We start from the raw sequence: 19,576 nt of genomic DNA, 5'->3' as shown, positions 1-19,576 counted from the left end.
TGGCTTCTGTTTATTGAGCACCTACTACAGGATGGGGACTTACTTCTGCATGGTAAGTGCATCTTCTCTCTCTCCATTCCAGGAACCCTAGGGAGTAGTTACTAATGCCCCTTTCTTCATGCAGACTAGGAAACCGGGGTTTAAAGGTGATACGTCCAGGAGGGAGTTCTGATTCAAACTCGGGCATGTCTGACTCCAAAGAAACCAGCTGATTCCAAAGGTCACAGGCACTCAAGAGAGTCTAACAATAGCCCACGGGTGTGTGCTCCTTTGCAGGCATCGGCTCTGCTCTGTGAACTGAAAAGTGTGTATGCCACCATTCATAATGCCAACCGCGTATATAAATATACCCAGTATCTTTAATTGATTTTTTTTTTTTTGGTCATTTTTGAGACCCAAAGACACAAACCCAGGAAAATCTCCCAGCTGAGTTTGCAGGCACTTGACCCTGAGGTCCCATCAGATCCCGTGTACCCGTCCCCGCCTTTCGGCCCCCTTGGCATTTCTGACAGTGTACTGCTCTTCCTTCTCACCTGGCCAGGCAAGCCTTTGCAGAATGCAGATCTGTCGGGCCGGCTCGCTTTGTATTCTGTAAACTTTCAATTTGAAAATAAAGGCATTGTCTCCCTGTCAGATGTTGGCTGTGCATGGGTATTTCTCAAGAGCCAGGGCAGGTGGTATAGACAGATTGAGCATTTCCAAGGAAACCAAAGAGGCATAATTGCTTCTTTCCAGGTAATATCACCATGCTGGATGGGGGGTGGCTTTGTCGCTTTGTCAAAGTTGATCATTCCCTTGTTAGCATCTGGCCAGAGTGACATGAGGCCTCAGGCTTCCTGCACAGGTCTGCACCACTCAGGTGTGTCTGCAAGTTCTGAAGACCAGGTTGAAAACACACGATAAGATGATGGTTAAATGCTCTGCCTGCCCCTCAAAGACCCAGGGTGGATTTCTCCTGGGCTATCCTACTGCTGGGACATTAAAACAAAACAAAACAAAACAAACTTTCTCCCTCTATTTTGAGATGTCTCCTTTTATATTTCATTTTTATTCCAAGACAAAAGATAGGTTTTTCTCTCTCTCTTTTTTCCCAGCAATATAAACCTTCCTGGCACCAGCTGTTCCAGGGAGAGAAACACGATGCTGGCTTTGGGTAGGGCGGGAGGATGAATAAAACTGCAGCTTCCAACATTGTACGTTGATGGATAGAGACCATAATTACCGAGTATGGACTTCCTGGCGAACTCAAAATCAAGTCCTGGTTAATTATGACCTGTGTAGACAGAGAATGGCATCATGTGACAATGGCTAACATTTATTGCCACAACCCTGTTTCCGCCCCAGAGGCCTGTACCTGCTGGGCCGTCTGCCGAGCTTGTGCTCCACCCTATTCTCCACCATGGTTTCCTCCATCTCGCCTTTCATGTCTCTAGTTATTTTTATTTTTTAATTTTCATTTGTGTTTAAATGTCTCCTGGTGTGAGAGGCCAACTCTGATCATTCAGAGAAAACTTGCCTCCTTTACTCTGAAATCATCCCTTTTTATCTTCCTCAGAGAACCTAAAGCTCTCTGATTTCTTATTGATAAAAGGGTGGTTTACATATCTCTCTCCTCTGAAAGTAAGTTCCAGAGAGCAAGGACTTTTCCTTGTTCATCTGTGTGTCTCCAGTGCCCAGAACAGTGCCTGGCACATTACAGGTGCTCAATAAATAGTTGTCAAAGGATGGATGGCCCTGGCTGGTTGGCTCAGCGGTAGAGCGTCGGCCTAGCGTGCGGAGGACCCGGGTTCGATTCCCGGCCAGGGCACACAGGAGAAGCGCCCATTTGCTTCTCCACCCCTCCGCCGCGCTTTCCTCTCTGTCTCTTTCTTCCCCTCCCGCAGCCAAGGCTCCATTGGAGCAAAGATGGCCTGGGCGCTGGGGATGGCTCTGTGGCCTCTGCCCCAGGCGCTAGAGTGGCTCTGGTCGCAACATGGCGACGCCCAGGATAGGCAGAGCATCGCCCCCTGGTGGGCAGAGCGTCGCCCCTGGTGGGCGTGCCGGGTGGATCCCGGTCGGGCGCATGCGGGAGTCTGTCTGACTGTCTCTCCCTGTTTCCAGCTTCAGAAAAATGAAAAAACAAAAACAAAAACAAAAACAAAAACAAAACAAAAAAAACAACAAAGGATGGATGAATGGATGGATTAATGAATAGATGTTTGGATGGATAGACAAACAGACGGATGGAGAGTTTACCGTATGTTCCGTACACTATCCTAAATGCTTATAACAATTGTCTCATTTAATCTAAGTGATAGCCCTTTCTTAAAACAGTTTCAGAGAGGTTAAGTCACTTGTTTAAGGTCACACCGCTGTTAGGGGAGAAAGGATTCAAATTGAAGTCTGTCGGGTTTCAAAGTCCGCCTGCAACCATTCTGCTCTGCTGCTTCCCCAGACACAGACTGTTAATCTTGGAAAGGGTTTGGGCACTCGTGTTGTCAGACTTCACTAGACTGTCAGGTCTAGAGAGCAAGAGATAGAGCCTGCTGCGTCCCAGCACCTGGCACGGAATTTGGCAACTAGTAGACGCTTGGTAAGTAGTAGGCTCTCAAACAATATTTGTAGATGGGTGGCACAGAAGGATAACTGGGTAGGTGGGTGGGTGAGTGGATGGATGGATGGATGGATGGATGGATAGGGAAACAGTCCTAGAGAGCCTGGTGACAGCAAGTCAGCAGAGGGAGGGACCAGAACTTAGGACTCCTATCTCAGTGTTCTCTCTCTTACAACACCACACTTCTAAAAATGAACTTCAGTGTTTTTCCTCTGGAATGAACTGCGCTAAATGCTAGTTCATCAGCACATGGGATCCTCTTTATAACCCTATGAAATAAGTGCTATTGTATCCCCTCATGTCACAGGGATATTACCTATTTGTGTCATTCACCCTACATGAGAAGTGATATTTTTGTCCCTGTTCCTCAGAAGAGGAAAATCGGGCTCAGAAAGGTTGAATAACTTGCCCTTTTACCCAGTAGGAAGAGCTTAGGCCGGGATCTTATGCTTTGTCTCCACTGGACCAATTTTAACTGCACAAGAGCTACTGATCAAGTGGCAACCTATAAAGGAGACAGAGTTGTGGACACACATCACCTTCTCTGCAGAGAAGCTGGGAGTTTCTCCCATGGTGCTGTGGGTAACAGAAGGCCACCCAGACACCGGAATCCAGGCCAAGGTGCCCTGTGGTAATAGAGAGAGTGCAAGCCTGGACAAAAGGCAAACCAAGTGCCTTTGCCTCTTTGAACCTCAGTTTCTTCATCTGTAATAAGTATCAAAATTGGGATGGGGAAAGATTTTCATCTGCAAGCTGCTCTGGTCCCTTCCAGAATTCTGTTCCTATCATGGGACTTCCTCTTGAAACAAACAAACAAAAAAACAGAAAACTTCTTGATACTGCTCCTAGAGACTCCCCTTAACATCCCCACCATCACAATTTCAGATTGCTGGTCTGTCTCCTGTCTCCTCGTGACTTTTCTCTGTGCCGTATTTCAGCAGACAGGTAGAAGAAAGTAACCCCTGCCCATGTATTCAGTGGGTTAACAGTTTACGGTGTTACTTCTTCCATGTAAGATACGGGCCTGCAAGCAGTGATCTTCTAGAAGCTCAATGCCCTTACCAAAAGAAGTGACTCGGATGTGGCCTCCTGGTAACAAGGAGGTGCTGAAGCTCCAGGGAACAGCCAGCCACCAAATGATAGAATAGGGACAGCCATGAAATCCTGAGGAGCAGTGTGTTGAGGTAAAAATGGGTTTTGGCGCCCTGGCCGGTTGGCTCAGCGGTAGAACGTCGGCCTAGCGTGCGGAGGACCTGGGTTCGATTCCCGGCCAGGGCACACAGGAGAAGTGCCCATTTGCTTCTCCACCCCTCCGCCGCGCTTTCCTCTCTGTCTCTCTCTTCCCCTCCCACAGCCAAGGCTCCACTGGAGCAAAGATGGCCCGGGTGCTGGGGATGGCTCTGTGGCCTCTGCCTCAGGCGCTAGAGTGGCTCTGGTCGCAACATGGCGATGCCCAGGATGGGCAGAGCATCGCCCCCTGGTCTGGTGGGCGTGCCGGGTGGATCCCGGTCGGGCGCATGCGGGAGTCTGTCTGACTGTCTCTCCCTGTTTCCAGCTTCAGAAAAAAGAAAAAAAAAAAAAGAAAGAAAAAAAAATGGGTTTTGGCTTTGGACCCAGACTTGAAATTGAACCTGCTTTGGTCCCACCACTACTGGCCAAGTGACCTCAGCCAGTTGTAACCCTCTCCATGGCTCACAGGGACACAACGGCACCTCCTGTCAATATCACTATGACATTGACACAAGCAGCTGTGCACTAAGTGGACACGGTAGATGCACCGGATGAACAGTCGGTAGATGCACCTAGCGAACAGTCGCTGTTCATGATTTTTGGGTCTGACTGTGGAGCTGGCCTCCTTGTTATTCTCTCACTCACTTGCTCCCTCTCCCTTTTGCTCCACCTCCCTTGCAATTTACCTTTCATTCAACAAGTATTAGTGAGTGTTATTGTGTACCTACAGCGTATCAGCCATGTGCAGCCCTGCGCGCTGATGAGGAAGGCAATCAAGGCCACTCCATACAGAGCTCCCAGCCCGGTACAACAAAGCAAGGGGGCTGCATTTTCCCCAGAGGAGAGCTAAGCTCTCATGCACCCCTTGCCTCGGCCCCTCCTTCTATAAACCAACTGGCTTTACTGCCAGGAATGGAAACTTCTTAGAGCCAAGGAGTGGGTTTTCTTGGGGGTTCTCTGTCCCCCAGAACCTAGTGCAAACCTGGACCTGGAATGAGTACCCTGAAAGACAGCACTGAATAAATAGGTGAATGAGGAAGCCTGGGTGGGGGTGGGGAGGTCTTTTGATTCCCGTGGGCCAGAGTGCTTCCTCTCCTCCCTTGTCCTCCTCCACCCAGTACTCACCTCCTCCACCCATTCTTTATAGGGACTCCCAGCTCCGCCACTCTGCTAGAGACATGCTCCTCCTGCTGATGCTGCAACCTTCTTTCCATCTGCTCCCTCGGCCTGCTCAGGCTGCGGTGTAGAGAGTGAGGCAAGGTGGAGTTGGGGGAGGGAGAGGGAGAGCTTCTAACTGGGGGTGGGGAGACCTGGGAAGCTGGACGGTTTTGCAAAGTAGTCATCACAGTCAGTCTCCTAGCTTGTCCCCATCTAGCCCTTGGCTGATACCTGCCCCCAAGCATCTGCCTGTCTCCCTCACCTACTGTACCCCAGCACCACCTCCATTTGCAGGGAAGAGAAGGAGTTGCTGAGAATCCGGGCTGGGCACCAGCACGGCAGATGAGGGTGGGCCTTGAACTCCAGCTCAGGTGGGAGAATGGGGTGTCGCAGAGGCCAGGGGCCAAACTGAGAGGAAGCCCTGGCTGGCTCTGGTGACCTATTGACAGTGAGGACTTCTAAAAGATGACATTCAGGTTATGACAAAGATAAATTTTATCTTACAGTCAATCTTTGTTTGGATTTGGGGGGTGGGGGGGATAAGCAGCCCTTTAGTATTGGATACATAATTTTGTTGCCATTTGTATTGTTCTAGGAAGGTTGACCGCTCTTGTGAGAGCCCTAAAGTTGGAGACTCTAGGTTATGAGGACTCTCCACTTCAGAAACAAGGGAGGGCTGGCTGGTTGGGGCTCGGAGGGGCCTGGGAGGGCTGAGAAACAGCTGAGAGAACTGGCTGGGCTCGGGATCCATCAGGAAGGCTGAGCGATGGTAAGCTCCGGGCTGCTCACTGGCTGAACGATGCGCTGGGTGCTGAGGCCTTCGTCTCACCGTCCGGGAAATGGTCAGGACGCTCTCCAGCCTCGCCAGCGCGCGCAGGGCTGCTGCGAGCAGACGCCGAGAGGCAGCGCTTGGCCCCAGCACGCAGAGGAGATGGGCGTTAAACTTTGCAAGGCTGACGGGCCGGCGGCCAGAGGAGAAGGCGGGCACCTAGGGCGCGGCGGCCCCTCTCGCTCGCTGCCCGCCCGCCCCCTCCCTCCCTCCCCGCACTCGCTCGGCTCAGACTCGGCCCCAGCCCCCTCCCTCCTCCCGCTCGTGGCTCGCTCGCTCGCCGGCTCCTCCTCACTCGCCCGCCCGCGCCCAGCGCAGCTCAGCCAGAGCGATCGCGGGGCTGAGCGCGCGTCCGCCGGGGGCTCCAGCGGCTGCCCTGGCCCGCGGCCCCCTCCCTCGCTCCCGCCCGCTCTGCCTCGCTCGCTGCCTCCTTCCCGCCCTTCTTGCCCGGCTCCCGCGCTGTCCGCCTGCCCCGCAGCCCGCGGCTCCGCGCCCCGGGCAGCCACGATGCTAGCGGCCCGGCGGCCAGCCCCGGGACTCGGCGGGATCTCGCTGCTCCTCGCCCTGCTCCTGGGGAGCCCCACGGCCGCTCTGGCGCGAGGTAAGAGCCCGGAGGAGCGGGGCGGGGGCGGGGGCAAAGTTGCAGCGAGTGCGGGGTGGCTGAGGGTCGTGGCTGACCCGGGCCACTCAACACCACCCGCCGGGAGGGGCAGCGGGGGTGGCTGCCTAAATTCTGGGCTGAGAACCGCGTCCCCTCGGCCCGGCTGCTGGGGGTGTGGAGTAGGGATATGCCTGAAGGACTCCGGCACTTCCCTGCTTCGGTTGCGGGCTCTCTTTCGGTCTTCCTGGCTGTGGGGCTGACCCCCTTTTGCAGCCCCAAAGAATCTCCTTCGAGTGGGGTAGCCTCCAAACCCCGGGTTCCGGAGCTCTGTGCAACCGCACCCGAGGCTGGATGCCAGATAATTCTCACCCTTTCTGGGAGAGGACGAGAAGGGGGCGGCTGACCCGCCTTGCAACTAAGGACTAGACTCAGAAAACGCGTCTCGATGGGGGGTTGTCACAGGGTAGCTCCCTCCCACTCTAAGATCCCTTGCCTCCTTTTGGTTCATTTCAGGCTGCCCCCGGGACCCGGTTTTAGGACCAATCTCAACCAAGTGTCTGGAAGCCGAACTTGGGTGTGGCTTTTGCCTGGAGGCCAGTTGAGGGGGCTCAGGGTTCTCAGAACTTGGCCAGGGAGGGGTGACGTGGGGTGGGGGAGAGATGTTAGGTCACAGCCAGGAACCTGACAGGACTCACCACTTCTTCCTTTCCCCGGACAGCCAACGTCTTTAAATACTGTTATGAATTGGGAAGGGGGGTGCTAGTTTCACCCACCACCACGTGCTTGTGGGTCGAGAAGGGGGATCTACGTTTAGTGGAGGATGGGACTCTTCCCAGACCTGGAGCCACACCCTCTTCTCCAGCGCGCTGAGGTCCCTAGAAAAAGTTGGGGAGGGGCTTTGATATGGAGAGAGGAGTACAGTGCCTAACACACCCCACGCTAACCCTATGAGCTTGGAGGGTTTGATCAGGTCACTAGGAGATCCAAGAATGGAGGGGAGCGCTGGTAGACCACCCTGTCTTGCCTCCTGAAAGGTCCAACTCCCTTTCCCAGAAATGCGCCTCTCACGTGGGAAAAAGCAAGCAGTTACAGAGTCTGCCCAGGCTGAAGACAGGCAGAGAGCGCTCACTCTACCTGCTGTCTCGTTTGAACTGTACCATCTTGCCTCGGAGTTGGGGGACAGGCAGTGTCCCTTCTCCCCCGGGAGTTCTGGACCCCTGGCACTCACACCTGCTTTCAGCACCAAAGGCCGCGGACAGCTCTTAGCTCCCTGGGGCCTAGCTCTGGGTCCCTTTCTCTTCAACTCTTCCCCAAGGCCTGGAGTGCCCTCCACAGCATAAATCAGGCATTTTATCCCCCACCCTCTTCCCTATAAACGTGGAGGCCGGACTGCAGAGCGAAGGAAATAATAATTCATCACATTTTGTTTAACAAAGCATATCATTAAAGCACCCCCCCACACCACACACACACACACACACACACACACACACACACAGAGACTTACGAAGCAATAATATTCACAATTTACACCAGGTCTGGACAGTTTCTCTGGAAAGGATAGGAAAAGGGAATTGACTTAAATAAATTGTTTCTACCATAGCATGCTCTTTCTTAATTAGCTGTCTCTTTCCAACAGTGGCTTGGTGGCCTTGAACAGAGTCTAGATCTCCCTCCCTTATCCCAATATACCCCCCCCCCTTGAACCTGTGTTGTGACTAACACTCACAAAAGAACCTAATGCTAGCCAGTGGCTTGCTGGCTTTTCTAAAGTGACTCTACCTCCGAGGACCCCACTCTTCAGTATGCCACCCTCCAGGGAAAAATGTCTTCATGGCACAGACTAAACTGTTGTCCAAGACAAGGATTTCATATCCTGCACCCTTCGCTACCTTCAGACACACAATGTGTGTTCGCTCGTTTTTAAGACACCTTGTATTGTTTTTCTAAATCCACACTATGGCTAGCCAGCATATATTTTTAATTAACTTCAGGCCACCGCCAAATTAAAGTCAACCGATGTACTACTTCAGAAGGCTCATTAATAACCATGTTGTTCTGACTCTGAAACTCTGAGTCATCAGGAGGGAGTGAGGGGAGCCAGTGAGCACTGCCAATTCTGAGGGTGCACTTGGAAACAATTGACCTTCCACAATAAATTTATTTTTAACAGGGAGCCCAACTGCCACTAACGTCAGATGTAGAACCATGCCTCTGATTCTGTGTTGTGAGCTAGTCCTTCTGTTTGCGGTGCCTAAAGGGAATTTGTAAATACTTGAAAGGAACTTGTTGCTACATTCTCATGCAGGTCACGTGACTCTCTGGGCCATTTTTTTGCTGTAAGGCATGAATAAGTATAAAGTGTAACTTGTTTTTGAAGAGGCTTCTTATTGTCTGAGATATGCACATGGGGAATAATTGTAGCTACGTGCTAAGACTGCAGAGCCTGAGTGTAATTTCTTTTCTTTTTCTCTTGAATTAATAAAGCAAATTGAATAGTGCTCAATGCGACTCAGACTTGCTGCTTCCTCTAGTCCCTAATGTGGTGTTGTTAGATTCACTTAAAGACCGTTTTCACTATGGATTGGCATTCTTTGCCACAGAATTTTGGCCACTTCTGCCAGGTCCCAACCTATCCAAGCTTGAAGGATTCTTCGCGTGTTCACGTGACCAGGTCAGATATTATAAAAAAATGTTGTATTCCTTTCTTATCACTTCCAAGGCAAAAAAAAAAGTGGCTTGTCCTCTAGTTTTGCTCAAAGTTCATTCCTGCCATTCAGAAAGCTATTTAAAAGGGCTTAATTTACTGGTCCTCATATTTGGTCCACAATTTCTGCAATACACCAGTAGTGCAGACCTCCACTAGGGGCGCTCAAAGCTCCAGTTGGTGATTGAGGGCAGAAGAAGCAAACTCTGACCTTTGGAGCCACCCAGATGTGTGCCATGCCAAAGGTCAGCAGAAAGGCACCCTCATCAGCTTGGAGGTGGCTTCACCTCCCTCTTTCTGCTTACCTTCTCTCTTTCCACTTACTACAATTGATTCCTATTTCCCAGAGGGAAATTATGGATGACATGGCATTTGCAATAAAAAAAAAAAAAGAGGAAGAAAAGGTGGAAAGAGGGCAGGAAGATGCTTCAGAAAAAGCATGCTGGAATACAGAGTCCAACTGCCCTTTTTTATACCAGTTTGTGGTTCCTTCACAGGGACATATCACAAACACTGGAGAGGCTGTAGCAAAGCTGTTCTGGGGAGTTTGGTTGAGCTGGGTACTAGAATTAGATTTATAGGGTTCTGGTAAAGAACCCTTTTGGTTTTGGAATCTCGGTCCAGGTCCAGCTTCCCTGTTTATGAATGTGTGACCTTCTGAAGGACTCTCTTCTCTGAGCCTTCCTTTCACCATCTGTGGAATGGGGCTTGGGGTGGGGAACTGATGGTCCTCGCCCGGAAGGAAGGTTGTAATGATTATGTACCTAGAGAACTGTGATGAGGTCCCTGTGCCAGTGAGGGCAGCCTAGCATGAGAGAGCTGCGGTGAGCCACCAGCATTCATGACGCGTGATGTGCGCTCGGGAGGAAGATATCAGAGTGCTGTGGGCTCCCACGGGTGCGTGTGTTCAATTCTGGCCAGAGGTAAGTCAGTGAAGGACTCTGAGTGGGGAGCATTTGAGCTGACCCTGAAGGGATGTGACAGGGACTAGCAGAGGTGAGATTGCTACAGTGGGGTAGGGTGGATCCCCAAGAAGGCTTCCCTTTCGGAACACATCACACACACGTGGAATTGCAAAGAGGGGAACAGGAGTGAGTGGGAGGGGAAGGCAGGTGGGTACACATGCCCACGTGTGAAGCAGATCATCAGACTTGCCTGTGCTCCTTGCACTCCCTGGACTGCATGAGCTCAGAGCTGGAACAAAGGCCAGTGAGCCGCGGTGTTCTCTCTTGTCCACTAGAGGTTGTGATGACACTGAAGGAATCCTCTCCGAAGACAGCCAGGCCCAGCTGCTGAGTACAGAAGGCAGTGCACAGCCCTGGGTAAACACCACTTACTAGATCTGCATATTTGCATAATCCTCTGGTTACTACAGATGCTCGGAGGTGGCCCTTTGGTGGTGTTGAAGGCAGGAGGTGGGGAAGAACAGGACTGTTTTTAGGGGAAGGTAAAGTGATGGTAGTTCCCAGGAAGTCAGTGAACCCTGTCATGTAATATACACTTGACCCTTGAACAACATAGGGGTTATGGGCACCGACATTCCCACCCTCCCCCCAGCCATCAAAAATCCAAGCATAACTTTTGACTCTTCCAAAACTTAACTGCTGAGAGTCCATTGATAACTGATAACATAAACTGTCAATTAACACACGTTCTGTGTGTTATATGTGTTATCTACTGTATTCTTCCAATAAAGTAAGTTATAGAAAAGAAAATGTTATTAAGAACATCATAAGGAAGAGAACACACAGTACTGCACAGATTTATTGAAGAAATCCGTGTAAAAGTGGATCTGCACAGATCAGACTTCAGGGAGGGAGGTGCTGGTATGAAGGTTGGAGACTCCAAACGCCCCCAGGTGTTTCTTTCTGGGCTTGTTATGCGAGCATGACAAAATATAGCACTGCCGTTTGCCATTTAGTGGTGCCCACTCTGTGCCAGAGGACTGTCCGTGTGCTTATGTCACATTCACTCCTTGATCCTCAGCCAGCCTAACAGCTGATATCACTAACCAGATAGAACAGGTGAGAGAGCGGAGTCTTAGAAAGGCACTCACTCAAGGTGTCCTGGGTCATCAGTGATGGAGTCAGAATTCAAACCCAAGACTGCTGGATTGCAAAGTCCAAGCTTAGTCTAGATTCTAGGGCATGAGCATGTAGGTATCCCATGGCAATGGCCAAATGGAGAGCTGATCAAGCTTAAAAATCCAGGTGGTATGACTGGACTCCGGGAGGGGCAATGTTTTTTCTCTCCCAGGGGCAAATGACAGGTGTCTCAGGTCAGCTCACCACAAGGAAAAACAGTTCATCCCAACCTTTCATACCCACTCTGATGGCTTCGGGGAGAAGTGTCCTTCTTGTCTGACTCATGCTGTTTCTTCAGCCTATGTTGTCAGCCTAGGAGGTTATGTAGCTAAGGTAGTCCAGAGAAGATTAAATTCCCAGCTGGCTGATTTTAGTAGCATGATCTTGATCTATGCGTTTAGTTCTCTGAACCTACTGTGGCCTTATATGCCGAATGGAAGAGTCATGTCTTCCTTGCAAGATTGCTAAGGTTAGTCAGTGTGTGTAGATATGTGTAGCCCATAGCAAACAGTAAAAAGTGTGTCATTATTGCTACTATTATTCATCTGGTGAACTTCTATTCATCCTTCAAAACCCAGTCCCTAATTGTCTTTTTATGTGAGAACTTCCCTTGCTTCTTTCCTCTCTATACCAGTTATATATGATTCCATGGGTCCCCCATCACAATTCATCCCTCTTTATGGGTAACTTGTGCAGTGAAAATACATGAGTTACCAGTTATATGCCTCCTTCCCACTAGACAATGAACTCGTTGAAAATCTTCGCTGAACCTTACTCATTCACATCTTTCTTTGATCTAACCCAGCATTTAAGTGCCCAAACCATTTGTAAAACTATGTTAAATTACTTTTCACTTTGATCTTAGTTATAAGGAGGTTTAATTAGAATCTGAAGATCAGAATTTATTTTTTTTTAATTTTTATTTATTGATTTGAGAGAGGGGAGGGCATTGATTTGTTGTTCCACTTATTTATGCATTCCTTGGTTGATGCTTGTATGTGCCCTGACTGGGAATAAAACCTGCAACCTTGGCATATTGGGATGATGCTCTCCCAATTGAGCTACCCAGCCAGAGCCAAGATCTGAATTAAATTTCCAGCTCTTTCTCCTACATCTTTGTGGTCTTAGGCAGCCTGCATGAGCCCCAGTTCCTCATCTGAAAATTGGAAGTAATAATAGTGTTGCCATGAGGAAAAGCACTGAGATAACGAATGTGAACTCACTAAGGAAGTCTACAGGAAGGACAAGGAGAAAGAAGCATTAGGTGAAAGAGGAGATAAATACGCTTTGTAAAGAGAAGAAAACCACCTTTGTGCAAGCACAGAGCTGTAAGACCGGCCGTGTAATGGGTCCTTGCTGAAGTCATCTTTCTTTGCAAAGGGAATAGTGGCTGTTTACCCTGTGGCTTAACTCATTCCAAAATAGAAACTTTCTGGGCACAACCAAGTTGTAGAATCTGCCTTCTCTCGGGTCCCTGGCAGCTATAGACACAGCAAATGCACAGCCGAAAACTGGGAAAATTATAGCAAAGGGAATAAAAACCCACGCTTTAGAGTCAGAACGACCCGAGTTTAAATCTGTTGCTTTCTGTTAGATGTGTGACCTTGGACAAGCCTCTCTGTCTCCTGGACCTGGGTGGTGGATCTCACAGAGGGGTGATGATCTATACTCTGTCCACTTTCCAGGGGTCATGTAACTGGGGTGAGGCCCTTTGTATAGACAGGTTTTACAAAAAAGAATTTAACAACGTACACTTCCTAGCATCTGTCGTATTAATCAGATTGTAGCAGTTCTTCAGGGTCCTCACCTGCCTCAGTCCTCTCCCTGGTATTGTCATGTTCTTGAGGAAAGAGACCCAAAGACAGGAAGGGACTTACTTACTCAAGGTCCTGTCACAAGTGAATGGCAGAGCCAGGACTCGAACCTCGAACTCCTATCTGCTGACTTTCATTCTAACGTGACTTCTTCTCTCTTTGAAGAAGAGTGGAATCCCTGATTTCCACGGGGATTTCTGTATGTTCTGAGACCTACCGAGATGGGGCAACAAAAGCCTTAAGGCAGGCGTCCCCAAACTACGGCCCGCGGGCCGCAATGCGGCCCCCTGAGGCCATTTATCCAGCCCCCACTGCACTTCTGGAAGGGGCACCTCTTTCATTGGTGGTCAGTGAGAGGACCACTGTATTTGGCAGCCCTCCAATGGTCTGAGGGACAATGAACTGGCCCCTTGTGTAAAAAGTTTGGAGACCCCTGCCTTAAGGGCATCTGTCTCCATTAAACCAATGGCACCCAATTACCCAAATCAGGTCTGTGCGTCACGTGGCCATGGCAGAGTGGCTACATAAAAGGAGCTTCAGTAGAAACTGAAATCAGGCCGTAGCTCCCTCCCCTGCTGACTTGGCACCTGACTCTCTGAGGCACCAGTGGATCGGCTTGCACCTGGGAATGGTGCCATCCAAGCAGATGGCTCAAGTCAAGCAAACAAGAGTAAATCATGGAGGCTCGAGGAGGTGTAGGTCCCAGGCCAGGTGCCCCTCCTGTGCTTCCTTGCTCTCACTGTGGGTCGTGGAGAGTGGCTGATTGAGAGGTCCAGCAGGAGCACGGGGTGTGAGAGCCAGGGAAGGATCACAGGAGGCATCGATGATGTGCTCGGGGCAGCCTTGGGCAGTAGTAGCTGGACACCAGTGATGATGCAAGGGTTGGAGGTTAGATTTAGAGCCAGGTGGGTGGATAGAGTCTCATATATGGGATCTGGAGCTTGGGACAAGTCTTACAGGGAAGTGGGCCTGTGAGTCACTGTTTCCTTGTCCAGTCTCACCCCTTGCCAGTTTGGAGGTGGACACGTGCCAAAGCTTAGCATCATAAATCGGTGAGTTTGGGATGGTGAGATGGAACATTGACCCAGGACCAAGAGCCCAGCTGGGCATGGCAGTGTAGCTTAATAAAGAATACAGACGCTGGAATCAGAGAGATATCTGTTCCAACCTAAGTGTGTGATCTCAAACAAGTCACTGTACTGTGAGATGATGGTGGTGGAGGGTGATGACGATGAGGGTGATGACTCATTGTTATTGTTGTTGTTTCTCTGAGCTGATTTTCCGATTCTCAGATCACTGCTGGCTTCCAAGAGAGGAACCATTATTTCTTTTGGTTGTATAGAACAAAGACACACTTGGGATAGTTCAAAAATAAAAGGCTTACTCAAAGAGTACCCTGAATATTGAGTGAAGGATGCTCCACAGAATGGCTCCTCTCTTTATTTCCGTTTCATGGCATCTATTTCTCTGTCATCAGTTGCTTCTGGCTCCCTCTCCATCGCCTGCCTTCTTCTGCTCAGTCACTGTAGATCTCCCTCATTAGCTCCACATGAGCCACCATGGCTTCTCCGGGTCAGACTGCATGTGGACTGTCTTACGTGGTAGCCACTGGTCACATGTGACGATGCAGTTTTGAATCTGAATTATCAAAATTAAATATAATTAGAATTAGAGTTCTTCAGTGCCACTAACCACATTTCCAGTACTCAGTTGCCATGTGTGGCTGGTGGCTGCAATGGGAAAGCACAGAGAGAGGACATTTCCACATGGACACAGCATGGCTCTGGGTGATGGCAGTCCAGACAAAGGTCCTAACGCTCAGCTGCTCCCTAGTTCACATTCCAAAGGGGAACATGGAGTATCCTGCTCAGGTAATAGGTTGGCTGTTCCTGCTTAACCCAATCATCTGTGGCTGGTGGGGTGAGCATGCCATAGGGCATGACACAGGGTCACTCAGGCCCGTGCTTTGGGTTGAGTAATCACCGCTAATGACATTGCATATACTTGCTCTGCTGACCTTGGTAGTTGCCTCCTCAACCCTTTTAATTTGCTAGGCTGTGGCTCTGGAACTCTTCTGCCAGTCCATCCATATTCATCAAGGTGCCTCCCGATAAACATATCTAAGGAAGCTGAGAAGAATCACAATGTGTCATAACTGTTGACTTTGTCTCCCTTCCTCACAGCATAGTGAGATTCATGGGGTCAAGGGCTGACTCTTATTTTCTCGCTATTCTAAGCTGTCTTCTTGAATGGATGAGTAAATGAATGGATGCATACATGAATGAATGAATGAGTGAATGAATGAATGAATGAATGAGATGCATTCTGTGGCTACAAATGACTCGAATTTGGTGGGGCGTATAGAACACAAAAGCATTTGCAGAAGATGCACGATCTTTATGTCAGTTGGGTAAACTTGACTTAGGAAAAAATAACTTAGGGGAAACAGGATGTGCTTTTTCAAACTGCGGTTCCAGGCACAGTTTTAGTATTACCGTGTATGGTATGATGTTGAGATTTTTCCAAAGCTTCATTATTACAGAGATGGAGAGGAGGTGTTTAAAAGAAGGTGCTCCGCTTGCCGAGAGCAATGGATTCGGCAGTGGATTAGGACTGAGACAGGCCTGATCGTGGGTCCCGACTCAGCCCTTTGTGTTCTGTGTGATGCTGGAGGAGGTCACCCAGTCAGCTCAAGCCCCAGTGTCCATCTGCAAAATGAGGATATAATGCTTCCTCTGCCTCGCTCCCCAGGGTGGAGGGTAAGGATGCCTGGGCCGCCTCCCTGCACAACTCCAGGGGGAGCTATTTATACTGCAGTGTACATGAATGGTCCCCCCTGAAGCTAAACAGGGCACAGCCTATGCAGCTATCAGTGGCAGCCCTGGACAGGGATGTGTACCGCTCAACTGTAACATGATTAATAAAGGGATTGGGGAGAGCTCCCTCACCTTCTCATTCCCTGAAGTCTTCTGATCCGGCCACCACCCCCAGACACCCCCCCCCTTAAAGCAGGTTTACCAAGTTGTAAAGTTAATTTGGGTTAACCACCTCGGAAATTAATGCAAAATATGTGGAATCAGGCCTAGTTTTCCGGGGCTTCAGGAAGGGAAATTTGCCTAATTTATGGCATAAATAAAAAATTATGTGCTGAGGCTAATTTGCATACTTTGACTTCGGTTGGGGTTCAAAACAGCATTTGGTTGTTGCCGCTGTCTTTAAGGAAAGCCTTTGACCTCGCTGGTTAATCCAAAGGCGTAAGTTTCGGTGAGTTACGTAACCTCTCTAGGCCTCGAGTCTTTCACCTGTGACATGAGAAGGATCAATGGACCCACATCATAGGGCTGGAGTGAGGCGTATAGTCGACCGACCTTGTAAAACGCACAGAATAGTGGGTGCATAGTAGGAGCTCAATAATTTTAGTGACGTATATAACGTAGGGTAAAACATATCCTCATCATTCATTAAACATATATCTAGTTCTGCACTTGCTATCCTAGGGAAGTCAAAAGGGTGCGGTATCACTGTATACCCAGCCCAGGACCTACGCCTGTGCTAGCACATAGCAGGTGTCCAGTCATGGGATGCGTGAATGATTGGGTCATCATCACCATCAATCCCTTTCCCACGGATGCAGGTATTTGAAAGCCTTTCTCCCCTTCTAGACTCTGACGTCCTCCAAGGCAGGAAAGATGTCCCGTTTGGTTCCCAATCCCCACTGCTTAACAGTACCTCTAACAGAAGCTCAATAAATGCAGAGTTGTTGGATGAATGAATGCTGAGATGTGATTATTTTTAATCGGTTGCTTGTTTTTAATTTAATGGTTGTCTTCCTCACAGACTAAGAACTCCTCATGTCTGTGTCCCGACATCTAGCTCAGAGCAAGGCACATGGGGTAATCAGCAGGTGCCCATTGGTGCCTGGCTATGGCCAAGAGCTCAGAATTTAGGGTCACAGAGACCTGAGTCTGAATCCCAGCTTTATCACTTACTCACTGCATAACCTCGGGCAAGTTGTATGCGCTTTATGGAAGAAGTATGGGCAGGGAAAATGATTGTACTTTTCTCATCTCGTGATAGGAGATGCAAATAAGGAATTTTCCATCAAGATCTTAGCACAGTACCTAACACAAATTAGATACTCCATATAGATGCTACTGTGAATAAATGAATGAATGACCTTTCCCAAGAGTCTTGATAGAGGCAGAGGGACTTGGTGTATAATAACCAGCTGGAGCAGAATTCACAATTGCTGGAGCCCCACAGATAAAATGTTCTGTGGGAGTTTGGAGAGGAGTATTGATTTTACAGCCACCACATTTAAAAGCCACTTCCCAATCTCAGGTATTTTATTATCTTGGTTTGTGAAATTGAGGTTCCAAGAAGAAGGTAGGGGTCTGGATGGGTGAGTCCATCACTCACTGGCTGGTGTTTTATGACCAAGATTCATCTAGGACCAGCCACAAAACCCCAGATCAGGAACCATGTGGGCATGGCCTGGTCCTCCGTGAGCCTTTTGCAGGAGCTTCCAGAAGGCAGTGTCTGCATCTTGCCTGTCTGTCTCTCTACTATGCTCCTCCTCTGCTTTGAAAGACAGTAGACCCCTGGAAAAGCTGAGAGGGAAACAAACTCTTTTAAATGCATGAGACTCCTTCTGCTGTGGCTTCATTTATAGAATTTCAATTATTAGCAGAACTGCAAAGGTGACTATTATAGCCATTTGATTAGAGATAAGGAAGTTGAGGTTCACATGGATCAACAGTGGTAGGTTAGGATTCATTCATTTATTTATATTCATTCATTCATTCATTCATTCATTCATTCAATAGTCACTTTCTCTTCCTTCAAGAACTTTTACTCTGTTCTAGGAGCTAGAAATAGATAAATAAAACTTATCCTTGCCCTCCAAGAATTTAATATCTAACTATTCTTCCAACTTGGGTATGACTCAAAAATGCAAATTCTTTCTTCTGTCCTCTCCCTCTCTTTCTCATGCTTCCCTGATGACTTCCAAGCAGGGGGCAGCTTTCTCCAAGGGCCCAGGGCTGGGAGTGGTGAATTCCCAGGGCCGCTGTCTGTAGTCCTGGTTGATATCTACACAAAGCAGACTGGTTTGGTCTCACCTACCCTCATTCCTAAAAAGAAAAAAAAAATAGGTGATGCTATTTAACAGCCCAAATAAATGTATCACTTTAAAGGAACCTTCAATAACCACCCCAGAGCTCACAGGGGCAGACAAAAGAACAGCAACAGGGCCTGCTGAAAGCAACGTTACTGGCTTCCTTTACCGCCACAGTATGTTGGCATTCCATTCTCTTGTGCTCGTGAGAAAATACATCCTGTGCAGCATTGCAGAGGATTATATAGATGCACCTGAATGTGTGTATCTACATAATTAATCTACCTACTCTTTCCATAAAGCATAAACCTGGACAATCGGTTAATGAGGTTTGGCCAAAAACAAATTATTTTTTTTCAGTCCTGGGATAGTTTTATTCAAGCAGTCATAAAAATAACCATTTACTTGCACATAGCTTGTGACAGAGTATACCCATTACTGTATATTAAATTGTCACAAACCACTTGGAGGGGCTGGTGATATGGAAAATTAGTCCAATTTTTCAGATGAGGAAACTGACGGTCAGAGGGACTACATGATGAAACAATCCCATGGCCTTGGTTTTTCTTGCCATTGATATTTTTTTGAAAAGTATTGGCCCATTGTTTTGTAGACTCACCCTCAATTTGGGCATATACAATTTGAATTCTTTTTTCCTCCCATTGATTTGAGAGAGAGAAAGAAGCATCAACTCATTGTTCCACTTAGTTGTTCCATTTAGTTGTGCACTCATTGCTGGCTTCTTGTATGTGCCCTGACCAGGGATTGAACCCACGACCTTAGCACGCCAGGATGATGCTCTATCCACTGAACCACCCGGCCAGGGCCTACACTTTGAATTCTTACAAAATGGCACTGTGCCATCTGTACTGGTCTGTAACTTGCTTTTCTCCTCGTTGGGCCTTTTCGTTCTGTGATTGGAACATGGCTTAGAATTTTCCCAGTTAGACTCTCTCTCCTGGCTCCCCCCACCCCAGTAGCAGGATCCTGTCCCCCTCCCGCCTCTCCCATGCTTCTATGGCCCTAGGCTGGCACCCCTGCTATAGTAACAAGGCTGAGCTCGTCTTAAGTTTCTGTTGATGCAGCTGTCTTTCCCACTGGGCTTGGGAAATTTACTGATTCAACCACAGACAGCAAATATTTAATGAGTGTCTACTGTGCAGGCTCTGCTCCAGGCACAGGAACAAAAACCAACAGGGCCAGCCCTCAAGGAACTTACACTCTGTGATCTCTCAGTCAGTCACCCATTTGCCACACTCATTCATTTAACAAATATTCACTAATGGACCATGGGCTGGGCTGTTTGCCTGCAGCACGTAGATCTCTCAGTAATTGCATCATGGGGCAGAAAAAGTGGCCCACCCTTGCAATGAAAGGGAAAAGGTTAAACTGTGCATCTGAGAGTTCCCAAAGGACTGCGGATGTTCTCATAGGCACTGTGTAC

At 48.8% G+C, this 19,576-nt stretch overlaps 1 protein-coding gene across 3 annotated transcripts in view; it reads left to right on the top strand.

The window, feature by feature from the left end:
• Positions 1-6,118: 6,118 nt before the first annotated feature.
• SEZ6L (seizure related 6 homolog like) overlaps positions 6,119-19,576 on the top strand; it is a 172,845-nt gene continuing 159,387 nt past the window's right edge. For all 3 annotated transcript variants that reach the window (XM_066260271.1, XM_066260270.1, XM_066260269.1), the window contains exon 1: positions 6,119-6,411. In XM_066260271.1, the coding sequence (XP_066116368.1) occupies positions 6,318-6,411 (94 nt within the window). In that variant the 5' untranslated portion in view covers positions 6,119-6,317. The remainder of the gene's footprint in view (positions 6,412-19,576) is intronic.

The sequence above is a fragment of the Saccopteryx bilineata genome, chromosome 2, assembly GCF_036850765.1.
Source record: "Saccopteryx bilineata isolate mSacBil1 chromosome 2, mSacBil1_pri_phased_curated, whole genome shotgun sequence".
NCBI lineage: Eukaryota > Metazoa > Chordata > Mammalia > Chiroptera > Emballonuridae > Saccopteryx > Saccopteryx bilineata.
The sequence above is the reverse complement of the archived record's forward strand: the minus strand, read 5'-3'. Positions and strand labels throughout refer to the sequence as shown.